General features: G+C 40.2%; 1 protein-coding gene across 12 annotated transcripts in view; it reads right to left on the reverse strand.

Annotated features, from left to right (window-relative positions):
• Positions 1–1,581: 1,581 nt before the first annotated feature.
• Positions 1,582–21,824, reverse strand: part of TXK (TXK tyrosine kinase) — a 79,428-nt gene continuing 59,185 nt past the window's right edge. For 8 of the 12 annotated variants that reach the window (XM_074039742.1, XM_074039739.1, XM_074039740.1 and 5 more), the window contains 5 exons: positions 17,604–17,820; positions 14,113–14,177; positions 11,696–11,814; positions 9,348–9,505; positions 4,934–5,519 (listed from right to left, as the gene is read on the reverse strand). In XM_074039742.1, coding sequence (XP_073895843.1) covers positions 5,451–5,519; positions 9,348–9,505; positions 11,696–11,814; positions 14,113–14,177; positions 17,604–17,820 — 628 coding nt within the window. In that variant the 3' untranslated portion in view covers positions 4,934–5,450. Of the gene's footprint in view, positions 3,600–4,933; positions 5,520–9,347; positions 9,506–11,695; positions 11,815–14,112; positions 14,178–17,603; positions 17,821–21,824 lie in introns of those variants that run through there. The other 4 variants (XR_012434817.1, XR_012434814.1, XR_012434816.1 and 1 more) reach the window with 3 other exon arrangements.

A 21,824-nucleotide genomic window follows, 5' to 3' on the forward strand; every position in this document is an offset into this window, starting at 1 on the left:
TCCAAAAAATAAAAAAAGAGGGACTCCCCACTAACTCATTTTATGAGGCCAGCATCATCCTGATACCAAAACCTGGCAGAGACACAACAAAAAAAGAAAATTTCAGGCCAATATGCCTGATGACCATCCATGCGGAAATCCTCAAAAAATACTGGCAAACTGAATCCAGCAGCGCATTAAAAAGCTTATCCACCATGACCAAGTCAGCTTCATCCCTGGGATGCAAGACTGGTTTAACACACACAAACGAATAAACTTAATCCATCATATAAACAGAACCAATGACGAAAACCACATGATTATCTCAATAGATGCAGAAAAGGCCTTCAATAAAATTCAACACCCTTCATGATAAAAACACTCAATAAACTAGGTATTGATGGAACATATCTCAAAATATTAAGAGCTATTTATGACAAACCCACAGCCAGTATAACTGAATGGGTAAAAACTGGAAGCATTCCCTTTGAAAACTGCCACAAGACAAGGATGCCCTCTCTCACCACTCCTATTCAATACAGTATTGGAAGTTCTGGCCAGGGCAATCAGGAAAGAGAAAGAGAGGGCATGCCCAAGATGGCCGAATAGGAACAGCTCCAACCTCCAGCTCCCAGCGTGAGTGACACAGAAGACAGGTGATTTCTGCATTTTCAACTGAGGTACCAGATTCATCTCACTGGGGAGTGCCGGACAATTGGTGCTGGTCAGCTGGTGCAGCCTGACCAGCGAGAGCTGAAGCAGGGCGAGGCATTGCCTCACCTGGGAAGCGCAAGGGGGAAGCGAATCCCTTTTCCTAGCCAAGGGAAACTGAGAAAGAAATAAAGGTATTCGAACAGGAAGAGAGGAAGTCAAATTATCTCTGTTTGCAGATGACATGATTGTATATTTAGAAAACCCCATCATCCCAGCCCAAAAACTCCTTAAGCTGATAAGCAACTTTAGCAAAGTCTCAAAATACAAAGTCAACGTGGAAAAATCACAAGCATTCCTACACAACAATAATAGAGAGTCAAATCATGAGTGAACTCCCATTCACAATTACTACAAAGAGAACAAAATACCTAGGAATACAACTTACAGGGGAAACAACAGATGCTGGAAAGGATGTGGAGAAATAGAAACGCTTTTACATAGTTGTGGGAGTGTAAATTAGTTCAACCATTGTGGAAGACAGTGTGGCAATTCCTCAAAGATCTAGCATCAGAAATACCATTTGACCCAGCAATCCCATTACTGGGTATATACCCAAAGGATTATAAATTATTTTACTATAAAGATACATGCATATGTATGTTTATTGAACTTAATGTATAATTTTTTTAAAAAGTTAAAAATTGGAAATAACTCAAATATTCATTGAAATTAGAATAGATAAATATGTAAAATAATTGTACAATTCAAGACAATGCAAAAATGAGAATAAATGAAGTACAACTATATACAACAAAGATGGATGAAACAAACATATTATTGAGTGCAAGAAGCTAGGTACAAGAGAGTACATACCATAAAATTCCATTTATAGAACATTTTAAAATAGCCCATACAAATCCAAGGTGCTGGAACTCAGGCTATTAATTACTCTTGGGTTAGTGACAAATAGGGAAACAGAATGGCTTCCGAAATTCTAGAATGTTTTCTTTCTTTTCTTTTTTCTTTTTTTTTTTTCTTTTTCTTTTCTTTTTTTTTTTTTTTTTTTTTTTTTGGACAGAGTTTCACTCTGTTGCCCAAGCTGGAGTACAGTGGCACCATCTTGGCTCACTGCAACCTCTGCCCTCCAGGCTCAAGCGATTCTTGCTTGTGCGCCTCAGCCTCCCAAGTAGCTGGGATTACACACATGTACCACTGCACCTGGCTAATTTGTGGGTGTGTATGTGTGTCTAGTAGAGGTGGGGTTTTCACCATGTTGGCCACGCTGGTCTCGAACTCCTGGCCTCAAGTAATCCGCCCACCTTGGCCTGCCAAAGTGCTGGGATTACAGGTGTGAGCCACCACACCTGGCCAGAATGCATCATTTCTTGATCTGAGCCTGATTACAGAGATGTATTCACTTTGCCAATATGAATATACTCACGATTTGTGTACTTTTCTTTATGTATGTGTGAGCAAAGAGTTAATAGCGGGTCTGTACCATTTTTCTCCCAGAACTAAGCCTGCCTGGGAAATTGTAGGTTTGTCTTCTCCCAGCACAAGTTTCTTGTAAATGACCCAAATTAAGACAGATTTGGAATGTTGGGTGCCAGGGACAGAAACTTTGTGCACTGTGAAACCTACAATCTATGGGACAGTACATGGGGCTGGGAGACCTGTGAATCGTAGGCCTATATGACTGGTGGGAAACTCAAGTAGAAGTTTCTTTGCATCAAGATGAACCCCACATACCACAACCTCATCCCCAGCAATCATGCACGCTCTTTAGGCAGGTGAGGAGGGACCCAGGCATCATGCATGCTTAATTTCCTGTCCTGTATCCTACTACAAAGTTAAGCAAATTTAGTGCCAGGCTAAATGCTGTTGGATCTCATCAGTTTGCTTGCCAGTTCAACCATGTTACCAATATCATGGTGGTACCATGTGTTGTACTTCAATAAAAAGTTTACTAAATACCTTTATCTATTCTTGCCAAAAGGTTATTTTCACTGATTGTATATTCTTCTTGGCCTCCAAATTAATTCCATTTTTCTGAGCCTCCTCTCTGTCTGTTGACCTCCTATATTCTCCTTTTTAGGACTCTACAATCAACCCCTAAACCTCCTATTCAATTATTATGCAGAGCTGTTTAAATATTGCACTATCTTCACCTCAAATGACCCAGAGAATCCTCATATCAGTAACTAATATTAAGATTGGTTGCAAAACATAGTTCCCTTCCAGGAGAAGTTGTATCTTTTCTTTTTTTTTTTTTTTTTTTTTTTTGACAGAGTCTCACTCTGTCGCCCAGGATACAGGGCAGTAGCACAGTCTCCGCTCACTGCAACCTCCACCTCCTGGGTTCAAGCAATTCTGCCTCAGCCTCCCGAGTAGCTGGGATTACAGGCACACGCCACCACGCCTGGCTAACTTTTCGTATTTTTAGTAGAGACAGGGTTTCACCATGTTGGCCAGGCTGATCTCTAACTCCTGACCTCAGATGATCCACCTGCATTGGCCTCCCAAAGTGCTGAATTGCAGGCGTGAGCCATTGTGCCTGGCTGACAACCTCTTAAAGAAACTTTTTTGTTTAGTTAAACAAAGAATGGTAAATCTTTTTTCATGCACCTTCAAAATTCACACATTATCTGGACTCTTAGTTACCTAAGACATACCCCCAGTTATTCTTGTTCCTAATTTAGTATCTCAAATTTTCCTGAGGTGTTAAAATAAAAGGAATAGAGCTTGCCCAGTACCTTAGAAGTGCTGCACCCTCTTAGAAGTGCCAGGCGCTGTCATAGTTGTTGCCCTCTTAGAATGATTTACTTCTGGGTGTCACTCTTTGCTCTGTACCTGGTACATCTATAGTGATGGCAGATGCTCCATACTCAGTCCTGGCTTTTCAGAGTTTGGCTTTGCTGGGTTTTTTCTTTCTTTCTTTCTTTTTGAGAGAAATTGGCACTTCCAAGCTGAGTAAAACATGGAAAGGGCAACTTACTGCATCCATATATTGATGCTACATTATTTCCTATGTCATAACATTAACCTCCCTTCTGTCCACTTTTGCTGTTTCGTAGTCTCATGTCTTCTTGAGCTAGACTATCTTATATAAATTCACATATTATGTGAATTGAGATCTCAGTAATAGGAGCCTTCTATCTCTCCTCATCATAACAGGAGTCATAGGAAAGGGGGTGTGATAATCTCAGAAACAGACTAGCATCTCATACAAACTTGTTTCTGTTTTTGAGACAGGGTCTCGCTCTATCACCCAGGCTGGAGTGCACTGGCACAATCATGGCTCACTGCACCCTGGACCTCCTGGGCTTCTGTCTCAGCCTCTCAAGTAGCTGGGACTACATCACTACACCTAGTTTTTGTTTTGTTTTGTTTGGTAGAGACGGGATCTCACTTTGTTGCCCAGGCTGGTCTCAAACTGGACTCAAGCTATCTTCCCACCTCAGCCTCCCAAGGTGCTGGGATTATAAGCATGAGCCACCACATTCAGCCAAAACATTTCTGAGACCACCACTTGAACTATCAAGTATCTTCTTGTACCTGATTCTCATTAGAAATAATACACATTTATTGAGTGTCATTGATATATAAAGATACCATTCTTTGAGTGGGGAAATATAATTTAAAAGTCACAACTACTGACAATCAACAATTTAAACACTAATGAGAATAATAAAGCTTGTTCCCAGAGAACCATGATACAGGGTGGGAAAGTACACAAATAATGGGCTCCTGTTGTTAAACTTCATGGTAATTACACTTGTGCGTTCTCCAGTATCTTTCTTCCTATTGTACTCCTGAAGCACTCAGAATGATAAAGATAAATTTCTGATCATTCCTACAAAGAGTGCAGGCAAAGTTAAGATTTAACTGTGATTGCTGGTTGTTTCATCTTGAATTCAAAATCCTGAATTTCTGAAACAATGGAGCTTGATGTCCCATTTGGCTATCTTACTTTTGTCTCCTCTTCTAGAAAGAACAAGTCATCTTCCTGAAAATTACAGGAGACATTTACTATGACAAAATAAGGCCTCTGAAACTGTCTAATCTCACATGTAAAAAGTGTAAAATCACAGAACTAAAATCAGGTTCTGGATTTTCCTGGAAATAGGATGTCACCAGGGTCTGTTCAAAGGTGAGCTTTGGCTACATCTTATAACAGTGTTTAAAACTCAAATGCAAAAAAACTGCTTTCAATATAATCAGATATGTGGAAAAACAATTTGTTAAATAACATAGGAAGATCATATTAACAAAAGACATTTCCAGAACACTAGCATTCATGCGGTTTATAAAGGTGCCTTTACTATAAAGATCTACACAGCCCAAAAACATGAAATTATTCAAGGGAGGCCCTCTATCCCATGAATTGGCAGAATTCATTTTCGTCTTCTATGCGTGGATCACCGAAGTGAGGAATGTCACTCCTCTTCAAGAAGGAAACACCTTCAGCCTTGTGAAGGGTCAGGTTTTCATGTAACCTCAAGGGTTCCTGGGGCTATGATCATGAAGAGCAGCCACTATGAAGACTGCTGAGAAGCCTTTTTCACTTCTTCACATTCGGGATGTGAAATATTTTACAGAAAAATAAGAGTGTGCAAGTCCCTCTCACACATAGCGAAACGATTGTCTGCATACTCTTAAATTTTTAAAAGTTTTAAAAACTGTGATCTTTGCACTGTTTACAAGAGTCAGCAACCACGAAGAAAGATATTCACCGTAAGTGACCCCGTATGGTGAAGATGTTCACAATAGGTGACAGTTTTGCAAGATGACTCTTTGAGTTGGCATTGTGTTTCGGGTTACCAGGTTTCCGCAAGCTCTGTGAGAGCCCGCAGCAGCTCTGCAAACGTAGGGCGGCCTTTGGGTTTCTGGAAAAGGGAAGTGGGGGTGGTTAGCTTAGCTTAACCCACTTATGCCAAGTGTTTCATTTTTGGAACGCTAAGCATGTGGGAGTTGTTTATATCCCACTGCTCAAGATCATTGCCAAGGTCTGATTTTTCACTCATGCAAAAATTCAAAAAATTGCCACCTGTGGCATAAATGGGCTAAGGATCACTCAGAGACCAGCTCTGGAACTTGCTGGCAGAGACCTGAATCTAGGCTGGCTCGCCACAAAAAGGAAGAGAAAGGTATCTCCACCGACATACCACAGCGTGATTGGCAGTTGAGCGAGGCGTGAGTATGAAAATGTTAGAGAATGCTGCAAAAATAAAATGGCTAGACCTGCAAACACTGGCCACATGTGGCTATTTAAATGTAAATTCCTTAAGATGACATAAATGTTTAAATTCAGTTATTCAGTCATGCTGAGTGGCTGCTATATTGGGCAGCACAGATACAGAACGTTTTCAGCATCTCAGAAAGTACTCTAGGACACCACCACCCTAGAGACATATTTGGATGACTTGACATGTGTGAGGTCAAGAAAGGGCTGGCAGAAGGGGCATCTAGAGTACCAGGCTCCCAAGCTCAGTTCAGGGTATCTATGACACCTGAGCCGTTATAGAAAGGAGGATTTCAGTCAGAAAGCAAAAGGCATGTTTTCAGGAGGGACTTTGAAGATCCTGGGGTATAGGCTGTGCTTTCAGTCGCAGTCAACAGAAAAATAAGAGTGTGGAAGTTCCTCTCACTCATAGCAAAATGATTGCTAAATATTCTTACATTTTAAAAAGTTTTAAAAGCCTGTGATCTTTGCACAGTTTTCAAGAGTCAGCAACTCTAAAGGAAGATATTCACCATAAGTGACCCCATATCCCTGGTCATGGAGCCAAGGATTGGAGCATTTTTTCCTACTTCATTTAAGGGTGTGGTTTTCCTACTTCATTTAAGGGATGGCACTGTCAGCATCTTTGAAAACTGTGGGAAACAGAGCTACTCATAGTAGCCACATTCTCACAGGTGTCACCAACAGCAGGGTCAGCGGAAAGATACCCCTCTTCATGGCTTATAAACAGAGAGCCTCAATAAAATAAACAGAGTAGAAGACAGCACAAGTGCAAGTGAGGGTCCTCATTGAGACTCTGGGAATAAATTGTGGAGCTCTCTGAGGAACCTGCTTCTGTGCATGAATCCTGAAATTTGTCTCTCAAATATAACATAATCACTTTTGACTCTAATGCCCTAAGCACATGGGGTAAAGTTGTAGGCAAAATCAACTTTCGCACCTGACACAATGGCTCACATCTGTAATCCCAGCACCTTGGGAGGCCAAGACAGGAGGACTGCTTGAGGCTGGGGCAACAAAGTGAGACCCCATCTCTAGAAAAAATTTTTAAAAATTAGCTGGTCATGGTGGCACATCACTGTAGTCCCAGCTATTCAGGAGGCTGAGCTCGGCGGATTGCTTAAGCCCAGGAGGTCAAGGCTGCAGTGAGCTGTAATTATGCCACTGCACTCCAGTCTGGGCAATAGAGCAAGACTCTGTCTCAAAAATGAATCAACTTTTTCTTTTCTTTTCTTTTCTTTTCTTTTTTCTTTTTTTTTTTTTTTTTTTTTTTTTTTTTTTGAGACAGTCTCGCCCTGTCTCCCAGGCTGGAGTGCAATGGCGTGATTTTGGCTCACTGCAACCTCTGTCTCCCAGGTTCAAACAATTCTCCTGCCCCAGCCTCCCAAGTGGCTGGGATTACAGGTGCCTGCCACCACGCCCAGCTAATTTTTTCGTATTTTTAGTAGATACGGAGTTTCACCATGTTAGCTAGGCTGGTCTTGAACTCCTGATCTCATGATTTTCCTACCTCGGCCTCCCAAAGTGCTGGGATTACAGGCGTGAGCCACCACACCTGGTCAAATCAACTTTTTCAAACAAATAAATCAACATAACTACACCATTGTATTAATCAGTGTTCTGACTGCAATTTGAGACTAATGTTGTTTACATGGTCCTTCTGACAGCATCCTACTGATCACTTCCCTTCCTCCTTCTCTGTCTCAGATCCACTTATATATAACATCTCAATAAGTATTATATTACACACACACGTACATGAGTATTATTTCATACACAAGGTATACTTCTGAGCTACTTACATTATTATTGCAAAGATGCTCCTAAAATAGTTGTTTGTTACTACTTACTGAACATTTTTCTGAACATTTTCTTTATAGCTTACTGAACATTTTTCTATGTCTTTCAAGATTCCTTGTAAAGTAATTAATATATGTAAAATATTTTCATACATTGGGGCTTTCTATAAATGTAATGCTTCTTGGAATATGAACAACCACATCACTCTGAAAATACTCAATATTCTAGTGTTTGTGGTTATAAATTGATAATCAAGTGCTTTATTTTTTCAGCCAGGAGGAAACTTCTCATCAAGCTGTAATTTTCTAGGCTGAAACTGTCAGCTGGAAAGAGAGTAAAGCTCTCAAAATCACAGGGAAGTTCACTGAGAAGGGCAGGGGTGTGTTGAGTCAGTGTCCAGAGGTGGAACAGAAGCCCCTCTGGCTTTACTTCTAAGCTTGGCATTTCAACAAATAGAAAAACTAAGTTCTGGAGAGATTTCTTCCTGAATGGAAGTTCCTGACACACTTTCTGCCTCCATTCCCAGTCTAGTTTAATCTCTAGCAGGAGTCCTGAGTGTCAGAAGACAGATGAAACCCATTACTATTAGCGTTAGAAAAGCAAGACAAAGGAAAGTTGAGTGAAGTAAATGGAAACACCATCTTTCTTTTTCAACGTGGAAGTTTAACAAACCTCGTTCTACCCTTAGTTTCCACCATTAATTCTTTCATTTATTCTTTTATTTGTTTGTTTGTTTGTTTGTTTGTTTTGAGACAGAGTCTTGTTCTGTTGCCCAGGCTGGAGTACAGTGGTGCAATCTCAGCTCACTGTAGCCTCTGCCTCCCAGATTCAAGCAATTCTCCTATCTCAGCCTCCCAAGTAGCTGGAATTACAGGCGTGCACTACCAGGCCTGGCTAATGTTTTTAGTTTTAGTAGAGACAGGGTTTCACCATGTTGGCCAGGCTGGTCTCAAACTCCTGACCTCAAGTGATCTGCACACCTTGGCCTCCCAAAGTGCTGGGATTACAGGCGTGAGCCACCACACACAGCCTCCATCATTTAATTCTTTTTTTTTTTTTTTTGAGACAGAGTCTCTCTCTGTCGCCCAGGCTGGAGTGCAGTGGCACGATCTCGGCTCACTGCAACCTCTGCCTCCCAGGTTCAAGATTCTTCTCCTGCTTCAGCATCCCCAGTAGCTGGGATTACAGGCATGCACCACCATGCCTGGCTAATTTTTGTATTTTTAGTAGAGACGGGGTTTTACCATGTTGGCTGGGCTGGTCTCAAACTCCCGACCTCAGGTAATCCACCTGCCTCGGCCTCCCAAAGTGCTGGGATTACAGGCATGAGCCACTGCACCCGGCCCATTAATTCTTAAAGCTAATAAAACACCTAATCACTGAGGCTTGAGTAACACCAAGAGTTTCTGCAAGAACCAATCTCAAACAGATAAGACTCAGAAAATGCACTGAATTCCTCAGATAAAAGGCCATTGTTCAAAACAAAATGGATTCATGACTTTGTAGTGAGTTTGAGATAGAAATAGTACTTCAGACTCTCAGGATCATGACCAAGGCACAGATGCCTTTTCCTGCCATGACAGAGTTCTGAAGTCATGTTTGTGATAATCAGATCTGCTCTCAGATGCTGGGACTGCCAACCTTCGTAGGAAAGTAACGTATACTTACTTACCTCATGCCAGCAGCTGTACATAACTTCATATATGGACATTGGTGCTAGGTGAGGGCGATATAACCTGAAGCCTTCAGAAATAGCTTCCACGACTTGCAAATTTGACTTATTTTCAAAAGGCATTTTTCCTTCTGTAAAAACTTCCCACATTAAAACTCCTGCAAACAAAAATGCATGAAAACAAGGGGTTAGAGAGAAATGATTGCTTGGGAACTGAAAGAATAATTTCAAACTACAAGGCATTATTTTTGTGCTCCAGGCTTTGGGTTATAACCATCCTGAATAACAGCGGTTCTATCAAGGAAGCAAATCATATGTACCTCAGGTTTCAAAGAGACCTGTAACCTGAAAATAATCTAAGTGAAAACAATGCCTTTCCTTTTCCATGAGTTTTGATTGCCTTCTCTATCAGGAGAAAATGCCGGTAGCATTTCCTTTTTTTTTTTTTTTTTTTTTTGAGACAGGGTCTCACTCTGTCGCCCAGGCTGGAGTGTAGTGGCATGATCTTAGCTCACCGCAACTTCTGTCTCCCAGGTTCAAGCAATTCTTCTGCCTCAGCCTCCTGAGTAGCTAGGATTACAGGTGCCCACTACCATGCCCAGCTTATTTTTGTATTTTTAGTAGCGGCAGGGTTTCACCATGTTAGCCAGGCTAGTCTCGAACTCCTGACCTCAGGTGATCTGACCACCTCAGCCTCTCAAAGTGCTGGGATTACAAGCATGAGCCACCACGCCTGGACTAGCATTTTCATTTCTAAGTAGCAGTCATGTCCCTGCACTCTGAAATCAATGAACCTTTCTGTCATTCCATAGAAACTGACAAGATTATGTGAGCCTCTGCTGCCTACTTAGCCAAGAGTTTCAGCCAGTAAATGGCATGTGTCCCCTTCTTTCTGCTAAAAGATTAGACTGATGGGCAGAGCCCCAGAGTATCTAGCCGGGTCCAGTAATCATTGATTGATTGGTTAGTGAAACTCCTGCAAGAACTCCCAATTTGAGTTCATTCAATTATTCACTTATTCTACAAATATTTGCTAGACATTGATGAGAGGCCAGGCATCTCCCGGGGCCTGGCGATTTTATACGTTTGAGATCAACCCATGTGCCTAAGGAGCTCACTGTTCAGTGAGGGAGATAAGTACGTAAAATTCAGGGAGTTCTAACTGTTCTGCAACCTTCGATGAGGTCCCTATATTGCTCTTCATTGGTGTCTAAGATGTGGTCTCACAACCTAACTGCTCTTCAGTAAAGCTTCAAATGTCACCTGCTGAGACTATCATATGTCCATGGAAAGCTGATGAGATTAATGACACAAGCTTAACCTTATTGTATTTTTTTAAATTTATGTTTTAATTATTTTTTAGGCAGGTTCTTGCTCTGTCACCCAGGCTGGAGTACAGTGACACGATCCTGGCTCACTATAACCTCAAACTCCTGGGCTTAAGCAATCCTCTTGCCTCAGCCTCCCAAGGAACTGGGACTACAGGTACATGCCACCACACCTGGCTATTTTTTTTTTTTTTTTTGTAAAGACAGAGTCTTGCTAGGTTGCCCAGGCTAGCCTTGAACTCCTGGTCTCAAGCAATCCTCCCACCTCAGCCTCCCAAAGTGCTGGTATTGTAGGCCTGAGCCACTGTGCCCAGTTTTAACCTTATTGTAGACAATAAAACTGACACCCTTCTGAGGACCCGGAACCCACAAGCCTCCAGGCAGTTCTGGGTGAAAGAGGATAGATAGATTTTTGCATATTACCATTTCTTGAAAATCAACCTCGAAACTTCACTGGACGTGGGTCTATGGTGTCTCTTTTTCAATGAAGAACATTATCCAATATGAATATCAATTCACAGATCTCAAGGAAGCCTATGTCTAAATTCTACAAACTTTAAAGTTAAGGAAGTAAATGAGATGCCACCATTTTTTAAACTCAGGTTTTAAGTTCAGGTTAACAACTAAACAATTGGAAAATAGTCAAGCTGCTTCATAGTTTAGACAATGAAGTTTACTAATTACACTCTAAACTCAACAGTGTCATAAGATCATTTTTCCTTCAAGCGTCTGCAGAGTGGAAAACTTGTCTGAGTTTTTTTCTAGATCAGTAGACTCTTTGTTACAGTTTTACAGTGAGTGCCCATGGAGGAAGGAAAAGATCCAAAAGTCAGACTTATGTAAGAAGGTATGTGACACTAGTTGCCAAAGACAATCGGGATGTGGTTAGAACACACAGAAGGAAGAACAATTACAAGAAGACTTTTTAAAAAATTCTACATCAATTAGGAAATCAAAGTTAAAAATAACATATTGCCCATTTTATTAAATCAAGATCTAGCAAACATCAGATGCACTCACCAAATGACCAGACATCAGATTTACTGCTGTACTTATTGAAAAGAAAAACTTCAGGAGGGGACCACTTGATTGGGAACTTGGCTCCAAAAGAACTGACATACTCATCATCCAAAACATACCTACAGTTATCAGATTCAAAGCACATTGTGTTAATTACTTCCAAGCTCTATTTACTTCAAATCCCTTTAGTTAACTCTAAGTTGTTAAAAGACAAAGTATTTTACCCTAGAAAGCTTGTGGACACCTTCTTGTTAGTAGAGTGTGAAAGTGCCCTTGATAATGTTTCCTCCCCAAATCATGTTTCAGTTGTGTTTGTTTTATGTGGATCTCTGAAAATCAGAATGCTGCTTCAGTTCAAAACATGGCTCACCATTTATGTTAATTATGGTAAACTCTTGACTCTACAAAGAAGCATGCTAACAACCAAGATTATAAAAAGGAAATAAAAGACCACTCTTCCCAGGGGTGGGGAAAACAAAAACCACTCTCCTTGAAATGGAAATGAATGATTCAAAGTTGGATGTCGAATTTCCTTCCATGTTTATGTTTTTTTGTGAGGCATAGAGAAGGGGAGAAAGTAAAAGTATATGAACATAATGCTTCTGATGTGACAAATCTCTAATGCATTAGAATGGCCCTATATGGAAAGAAATCAAGAATAACTACCATCTCCTTAAAATAATAATAAGTTGAACCCTCTCTCTTTTTTGAGAGTTGTATGCAGGGATGTCCAAATGTGAGAAATTGGGGAGAAGAGACAAAAATTAACTTGTGCTTGTTGCCCCTTAAATATACAATATAGTGTTTTCACAGCATTTATTAATGCTGCCTCTACACTCCCACTTTTCTTTTTAATATACACTACCTCCCTCCACCAGTCAGCGCTTTATTGAGTCAGAGGTCATTCTACTTAGGTAAAGAATCAGTAACAGAAAACAAAGAGAGAAAAGCCATTGTCTATAGATTTTGAATTTTTCAAGTCTAGGCTCTTCAGAGAAGAAATATTGAGTTATTAACAAAATATCTTGGAAAATGGGCCATGAACAGGAGTGAGATCTCACTACCACCGTCCCTATTACCACCACTATCTAGAAAAAGATCTCTTGAGCTAGAGGAATGGGGGAAATAGAAGGGAAAGAAAAGGGGAGTACTAGACATTAGTAGGTCAGTGGGTTAGGATCCTTTATCTTGTACCCTATAAGGGCTGCCCAAGTCACACAGCAGAGAAAGAAGCTCCTAGTCCCACATTAGGTTGGTGGGATTTAAAAGTGAAACAGAACCTGTGCTCTTTTCCCTTGGAAAGGCAGAAAGATGCCAATGAACAAATGGCTGTGAATGTGCCTAGGTAAATGAGATCTGAGATCCCACCATGGAGTTTTGTAATCATAAAGAATGCTGACCAGGTGAGACTGCTCACGCCTGTAATCCCAGCACTTTGGGAGGCCGAGGTGGGTGGATATTTGAGGTCAGGAGTTCAAGACCAGCCTGGCCAACATGGTGAAACCCTGTCTCTACCAAAAATTTAAAGGCGTGGTGGCATGTGCCTGTAGTACCAGCTACTTGGAGGGCTAAGGCAGAAGGATAGCTTGAGTCTGGGAAGTCAAGGCTGCAGTGAGCCAAGGGAGCACCACTGCACTCCAGCCTGGGCAACAGAGCAAGACTCTGTCGAAAAAAAAAAAATGCCAGTTCTGAAGGAATCTTGCAGAAAAAAATCAGTATGGGTTAGCAGTTACCTGTTTGAGTAGCCAGCCAAAGACAAGACTGGAGGATGGTGGCCGCAAGGATGCCATGCACACGGATAACAAAAGGACCAGTAAGCCACCTTCCTACCAGTACGATAGCCCCACGAGACCAAGAACTTTGACTTTGAAGCTTAGGGAAGCCAGAGAAAAACCCCAAATTCCCTGGAATTATATCTCTAGCACCATCCCAAAAAAGGATGCTCAAAATTTAAACTATATTGAGTCGTAGAAAAATATGGCTAAATTTTTCACACTCTTGAATTGTAGACTTAGAGTCAACTACTATACTTAATAATAGAAATGTTTGGTGAGGACATAGAAAAATCAGAGCTGAGAAAACAAATGTATTTATTTTTCTCCCAAAAACATATGTATATCAGAAATGCTTTTTTCTTCACCTTTCTCAGTGGACCGAGAAATTCCTTTTTTAATTTAAAAATATACCATAGTTTTCTTAAAAGATGCGAATAGTCCACAGTAAACATTTACCTCACAGCTAAAATTGTACATGTCCTAAAATTCAAAGTGGGTCAGTAGGCCATACAACCAGGCCTACAACCTAGGAAGATAAAAACACAGTCTGCAGCATCTTCAGTTTATCAGTAAACAAATGTAAGATTCCCTCTTATGAGTAAACAAACAAACAAAATACATATATATATACATAGCACGTACCTTGTCATTCCAAAGTCCGAAATTTTTACTGTGCATGTTGAACTGACCAAACAATTCCTTGCCGCCTATGGAAAGAAGAATCCAAGTTTGAATACAAGTTTTTATTTCAAGAGTTTTTCCTCTCCTCTTCCTTAGGTTATTTGGACCCCACGCTACCTGTCTGTGTGGACAGCCAAGTCATTTTTATGGTGATATCCATCAATGGTATAGATTCAATAGTTTGCCTTCGTATTTTTTTTGAGACAAGATCTGGCTCTGTCGCCCAGGCTGGAGTATAAGGGCACCATGTTGGTTTACTGCAACCTTCCCCTCCTGGGGTCAAACCATCCTCCCACTTTAGCCTCTTAAGTAGCTGGTACTACAGGCACACACAACCACGCCCAGTTAATTTTTATATTTTTGGTAGAGATGGGGTTTCACTATGTTGCCCACACTGGTCTTGAACTCCTGGGCTCAAATGATCCACCCACCTTGGCTTCCCAAAGTGCTGGGATTACAGGAGTGAGCCACCAGGCCCAGCCTGCCCTCAATTCAATCTGAAAGATGATACAACTATAAATCTTGGCATAAAAATAGTGTATATTTGTTAACATCTTTATAGGAAAGCCCAAAATACATAACAGATAAGGCATATTGATTTTATATCTTTGGGATCTCTAATACATAATAAAAATTAAGAAAAGATAATTCAACACTGATTTCACTCAAGATAATTATTTACAGTGATAATTTCATATTTCTTAAAATTATCACAATGAACTGAATATATGCTATGTAGAAACAATGTATTTGAGGCCAAAGCAATTCATTCTCAGCAACTTAATCAAGAAAATCATTGATTTGATTATTTAGCCTCATGTAGGTAAACTAGATAAAATATTTGATAGAATTTTCCTCTTTTCAGCTAATTTGTGGTTCAATTAGTTAAGCAACAAAAGCAAGGAACTTGAAATAATAAATCACAAGGAACCAGTTTAGAAGATGCCAGCAAGTCCTAGCAATGACCAAACCACAAGAAAAGTTCTTGATGGGGAAAAGACTCATTGTTCACTGACATATTTTAAGTAGCATATAGGGAGATAAAATAGAACACAAAAGAAAATGAGCAAATAAGGGAAAAAACAGGAACAGGAGGGCCTGTCAGAATCCACTTGGAGCAAATAAAATGACCAGAACTGTCACCCAATTGTTATCCGCAAAGACAAACCTGCACAGACTAGGAAAGTGAGCCAGTTGGAGTTGATACCGTATTCACCCATTCAAAAATTTGCTCATTTCTCCTAGGTGCTGGATACCGGGAAATGTGCCTTTAGGAAATTTTTTTTAATGATCTATCTCTGTAATAGCAATAGTTAACATTGCTGAGCTCCTCTACATGCTAGACACTGTTTATTAATTCATGTAATTCTCCCAACAAACCCATACGAGGAAGGTGCTATAATTAATACCACTTCACTGGTTAACTAGCTTGCCCAAGCTCTCACAGCTAGTAAAAAACAGTATTTCAACCCAGCTAGCCTGGCTCTAGAGTAGTCGTTCTCAACCTCAACTTCACATGGGGCTCATCAGGGGAATTTTCAAAAAACATTGATGCCTGGGTTTCAGCCACAGAGATTCTGATTTAGTTGGTCTGGGGTATGGCCTGGCTATTGCAATTTTTCTAAAAGCTTCCAAGTAATTGTAATGCATACCAAAGTTTGAAGTTTGAGAATGACTGTTTGAAACCTATGTTCTCAATCACTGCATGGTATCTCAGACATCTAGGCCTTGATCTCAAAGACTCTAAGTCTCATAAGATAGACTCTAGTATTTGTGTAAACGATGTAAATAATTAACTATTGGGTGACGCAGTAAATAGCAAATGCCCTGAGTGTTCCAAGCCACGGGTAGGATAAGCATACTTCCCAAGGTGTGCTGAGGCCAATGTAACTATGCCCCCTTTTTCTCCCCAAAATACTCCAGCCTGTACAGTGAGTAATATGATCACTTTGATCATGTGTGATGGAAGCACAGAATTACTTCCAAGGGGCAATATCAGGGATTTCTCATAGACTTCTCCAATTCTCATTTGAGTTAATTTTTAGATTTCAAAATCAGACATGGAAGGACATAAGGACATCAAGGGAATAGTGTGAATATCATGAATAAATGTGGAATGGACAGAAAGTGTTACTCAAGGGGAGGTAGCAATGCAGGGAAGCAGTGCTGTTAGCATATGGTTTGGGTAAGACAATCATTTATTTAAATAGGAATGTTCTGAGCATTACAGAAAAAAATAATGTAGCATTCCTAGTCTCTTCAATAATGCCAGCAGTGCTCTTGCAATCCTGTTAGGGCCAAACTACCTCCACGTCAGGAGCCGTTATGCCCCTAGGTGACATTCTTTAGATAAAGTTGGAGACTAAAACTGGAAATTGTTCTTCACTGTTGTATCTCCAGTGCTTAGCAGAATGCTTGGCATATACTAGGCACCCGATACATGTTTGATTATGGCTTGAAAGGGAAAAAGGTGGAAGGAAAGAAAGAAGAAGGAAGAGAAGGAAGAAGGGAGAGTGGAAAGGAAAGGAAATCAGTTTTAGTCACATGATAAGTTAGGTGGTTAATTAGTTCAAGGCATAGAGTAAAGCCTTACTTGACTATGAAATCACCTTTGCAAAATTATGACTGAGAACCTAACTGACTCCATCTTGCTTTTAACCTCCAAACTGTCCTTGTTCATTCCTGGGCATAGCCTAAACTAACTTTGGGTGGAATTTATAGTTTATAGTTTAAAATGAAGATGATAACAGCCCTTTCCCAAACAAACCTCCCTCTTGCCTGGGGACTAGACTTCCTTTGTAGGACTAACAAATTAGCCACAAGATTAGAAATTATGGTCTAGGAGTCAGACAGCTGGAGGCTACAAGATTCTGACTCTCCTTAAACTGCTCCTAAGATCAGTGCTTGAGCTATTTTGCAGGCCCTGCACTTGATGGATCAGCTAGCACCACCCAGATCGATTAACTGGCTCACCTGATCTTCTGGCCCCCACCCAGGAACTGACTCAGCATGAGGACAGCTTCAACTTCCAATGGTTTCATCTCCTACCTAACCAATCAGCTCTCCTGGCTCACTGGCTTCCCCCCACCCACCAAATTGTCCTTAAAAACTCTGATCCCCATATGCTCGGGGAGACTGATTTGAGTAATAATAAAACTCCAGTCTCCTGCACAGTCGGTTCTATGTGAATTACTCTTTCTCTATTGCAGTTCCCCTGTCCTGATAAATGGGCTCTGTCTAGGCAGCAGGCAAGGTGAACCCATTGGGTCTTTACAGCAACAGCATCAATGTGCAATTAAAAACAAAGTTACATTTTACAACAAATTGCATGAATAGGTAAATGTTTAAAAATTAAATCAAGGATACATTATTCAAAGTATTGAAAGTAATTGTCACATCCTTCTGAATATTGGTACGATACATTTTAAAAAGTAAATTTGCACCATACTTACCAAATCCCTATGAATATAGCCATTCCTCTCCAGATATTCCATTCCTTCACATATATCCTGGCATACACTCAGTAGCATTTCCTTTCTAAGCTTTCCTTTATTCTCCCTGAGATAGTTAAGCAGGCAGCCATTTTCCATGAACTCTGTCACAATGTAAAGGGGCTTCCACTGTGTACAGACCCCATAAAGTTGCACTAGCTTTGAATGAGATAATTTCCTGGTGAAGAAAAACATACACCAGTGAGCAGAATTGTGTTTGCATTTTAAAATGTTTGAACACAACCGGTAATATTTACCATCTATTTATCACTCTCATTATCAAGATAAGATGAAAATCCACCCAAACACAGAGAAAGTAATGCAGCTTCCTTGCCACTTAATGCACTGAGAATGTGGGGTCAAGAGTTTAAGTGGTAATGCCAAACGCAGTGTGGAAACAGAATATTACATGCACCACATTCTACGTGTCAGCATTTTATTTTTCTCTTCTTCATTTTATAATCCTTTTGTTTCTAAACGCTGTTTATCCGTTGAGCAGATTTCCTTTCCTGTTCCTTGAATTCCAGCTTTCCTACCTGCAGCTGTCCAGATGAAAAATTTTGGACAGACAAGAGGGAGGAAAGAGTGACTAAAAAAAGAAAACAAAAATTAAATTCTAAAGCATGAAATTCTTTAAAAGGAAATTTTTAGATAAAGTTGGAAACTAAAAAACATTTACCAACATGAAAACTTGCAGTGCACACACACACACACACGCGCGCCTTGAATGTTGCCTATTAAAATATACCCAGAACTTTTTAGTTATCTAGACTTCAAAAGTTTACTGGTTTTGTGCACGTGTGTGTGGAATATTATATTCAATCTCTAAAAGCCTTTTATACCAACTAGTCATCATGGAAAATAATATTCAAATTAACACTTATAATTTTAGAAGACGTACCTTGTGTCAAATGTGCCTTGAAAATTTATTGCTTCTTTTCATTCTTTTCATTCATAAATGTAAAATAAAATCAGTGACTTGGGAAGACTGTGTACCTTAACACAATGTATATGAATGATTTTTGACTCATTATCATAAAATTAGCTTATGAAAACACTCCAGTTAATGTGGAAGAGAGGCATTCAGAGAACTTAACATTATCTTAATTTGGAGATATATGTATATGTATTATATTTTGTCTGGTTTACTTTTTGAATTCATAAAGTGTACTTTCAGTTAAGGGATGCAGTTTACATGTATATAGCGTAAGTGCAGAAAAGCAAGTCTTGAGATGAAATATTAATTTGCCACAGGAAATCCACCAAGTTGATACCCACATGGAAGCATCTGAGAATTGAAACATTACTGCATTTCCTTATCAAGATCACTGGTAAAAATCTAACAGAAATAAGGCAAACCTTTATCAGAAATCAGGCAAAGACAAACTCTCATATGATTCAGTCTAACAAATATGACAAATATTTCTCACAAGCACAGAAAGATGCAAATGGAAAACCTACATTCTTGTATGTTATAACTCTAGGACTTCTTAATACACATTATTTCTCAGTTTAGAGAAGTATGTGGGATTCATCATAGTCCAAACACACATTTAAATTCATTTAAATTTGTTATTTAAATATTTTCAGACCCTTTACAGGCTTCTCCAGTTCTCCTTTTCTAATTATTCTCTTTCCCTAAGTAATTGCATTAAGTTTCAGGGTTTTAAATATCATCTCTGGTGACCACTCTCAAGTTAATACCCTCCACTCTGACCTTTTTTCTGAACTCCAGACTCATATATTTACCTCACTACTTGATCACACCTAATAAATAACAGTCTTCTTAAATCCAACATGTCCAAAGCAGAATTCTTAATTTTTTCCCCTAAACCTGTTTGGTCTTCCCCCATCTTTGTAAATGGTGCCACTCTTTGCCTAATATAATAATGTACACCAAAACCTTAGCATCATCTTTGTTCCTCTGGTTTCTTCCGACTACCTACCACATTCAATTTATCAGCAAGTCTTGATGACATCTCAAAAATGTATCCTGAAACAATTCTCCTCTTTCCGTCTTTTGCCCTCTAACATATATTAGTTTTCCAAGAGTGTGTTGATAATTATGTTCATTAAGGTCACGTTTTTTGTGCCCAGACAGTTCACAGTTTTGATTTCAATTAGAAGCTCTAATGATGTTTTGTTGTGGGACTGCAGGCAAATTACATAATGTAAACCAAAAATAAAATTCTAAGCCCCTAACCATCTCAATGGACTCCTCCTCTTAGCCAAGGGCATTCCAAAGTTAACCTGCAAAACTAGTTCAGGCCACGATGGGAAGAGGGAGTTGGACATGCCTCATAACCATTAACATCAACACAGACATTGAGACTGATAGAAAAGACTCTTCAAGTCTAATAAGAAACATTTACCTTCTATTTTCCCTGAAACCTTCTACCTGGAAGTTTCATCTGCATAATAAACACAGACCATCTGTGCTGGTCTCCACAATTCTTTATAGTAACCCAGACATTCCTTTCCATTGATTTCAGTTCTTTGGATAATAACTCAACCAACTGTCAATCAGAAAAACTTTGAATCTGCCTATGACTTGGAAGCCCCGACTGATATGGACAGGAGACAGGGAAATATTGGGTAGAAGAAGGCAGTTTCCCCAGGAGAGTCCTCACCCTCAAGCCTAGATACCCATGGCCATAAATGAGAACAGCCATTCCTGTTTTTGTGCCCCAAAAGTTGCTTTTTGACCCAAAACGTCCCCATCCTGTACCCATATAAATCGCAAACTCCAGGTCCAGAAACAGATGAGGAGACAAATAGACAAACAGCAGAATGGTAGAGCAGAGGAGGGGAGAAGAGAAGAAACATCAGGAGGAGTTCGGCTGGACCAGTTAGAGAATTGGCTGTTGGATGGCCAAACTCCAGGGGAAGATCATCTTCCCAACCCATCCCCTGTCCAGCTTCCCATCCATCCTGCTGAGAGCCACCTCCAACACTCAATACAACCCCACATTCATCCTTCAAGTTTGTGTGTGACCCAATCTTCCAGAACACTGGACAAGAGCTTGAGATACACAAAGCTGTCACACTGGCCCCCTGCCCTTGCAAAAAGGCAGAGGGTCCACTGAGTTGGTTAACCCTTAAGCCATCTGTGGATCACAAGGCTAAAAGAGCACACTGTAACACGGGCCGACTTGGGCTTTGGGTGTTGCAGACACCCAACCCTAGATGCTGCTGTTGGGTTAGAGACCAAAAGCACTCACCCTGATTCCTGCACCTGCCCATCTGCATGCTCCCTATCCTGTAAAAGGTTTGAGATCATGGTGGCTGAACAGAAAGCCACACCTCTGTTGCATGTCCTGCAAGTGGGGGCCAGAAAACTCTCCTGTTTCACCACTCCCTGTTGTCCTGCCTTTCCCGACCAAACCAATGTACATCTTACATGGATGGATTGATGTCTTATGTCTTCCTAAAATGTGTAAAGCCATTTTTACATTTTTGCAGGCCAATCACCTTGGGCACATATCATCAGGACCTCCTGAGGCTGTCATGGGCATGTCCTTAACCTTGGCCAAGTAAACTCTTAAATTAATTGAGCCTTGTCTCAGATACATTTTGGTTTGTAATAAGCCTTCTAAATTTTCTCTTTCTTGTCTATAAAACTGGGATCTTAATAGAAGCTATCTCTTGGAATTGTGGTGAGGATTCATTAACTCATTCAATAATCCATAAATGTCTTTTAAGCACCAACTACATGCTAGTCATCCTTTTAACACTCACCAGGTTAAACAGGACAAATAAATAAAAGGTTCTATTATTAGAGAGCTTGCAAGCTAGTGGGGGAGAAATAAAACTACACAGGAAGCTTCAGAATATGACAAGGACTTTGATGGAACTAACACAAGGCGATACAACAGAAAGCATTTGGCAGTGGGTATGCCAGCTTAAACAGAGTAGTCAGAGGAGACCTCCTGAAAGAGGTGGTATTTAAACCACACACGGAAAGGAGCTAATATGTGCAAAGCTGTGTGTCCTTGGTAGATAGTATGTCAGTGCACGTCAACTATTTTAAAGATAAATATATTTGCAATAGGATGTTAGAATGGAAGATTTTCTGCCTCACTTTTTAGAAATCAGGGATGTGTGTGTGTGTGTGTGTGTGTGTGTGTGTGTGTGTGTGTATGACAGGGTCTCACTCTGTCACTCAGGCTGGAGTGCAGTGGT

This window comes from Macaca fascicularis, chromosome 5, assembly GCF_037993035.2.
Source record: "Macaca fascicularis isolate 582-1 chromosome 5, T2T-MFA8v1.1".
In the NCBI taxonomy this organism is placed as follows: domain Eukaryota; kingdom Metazoa; phylum Chordata; class Mammalia; order Primates; family Cercopithecidae; genus Macaca; species Macaca fascicularis.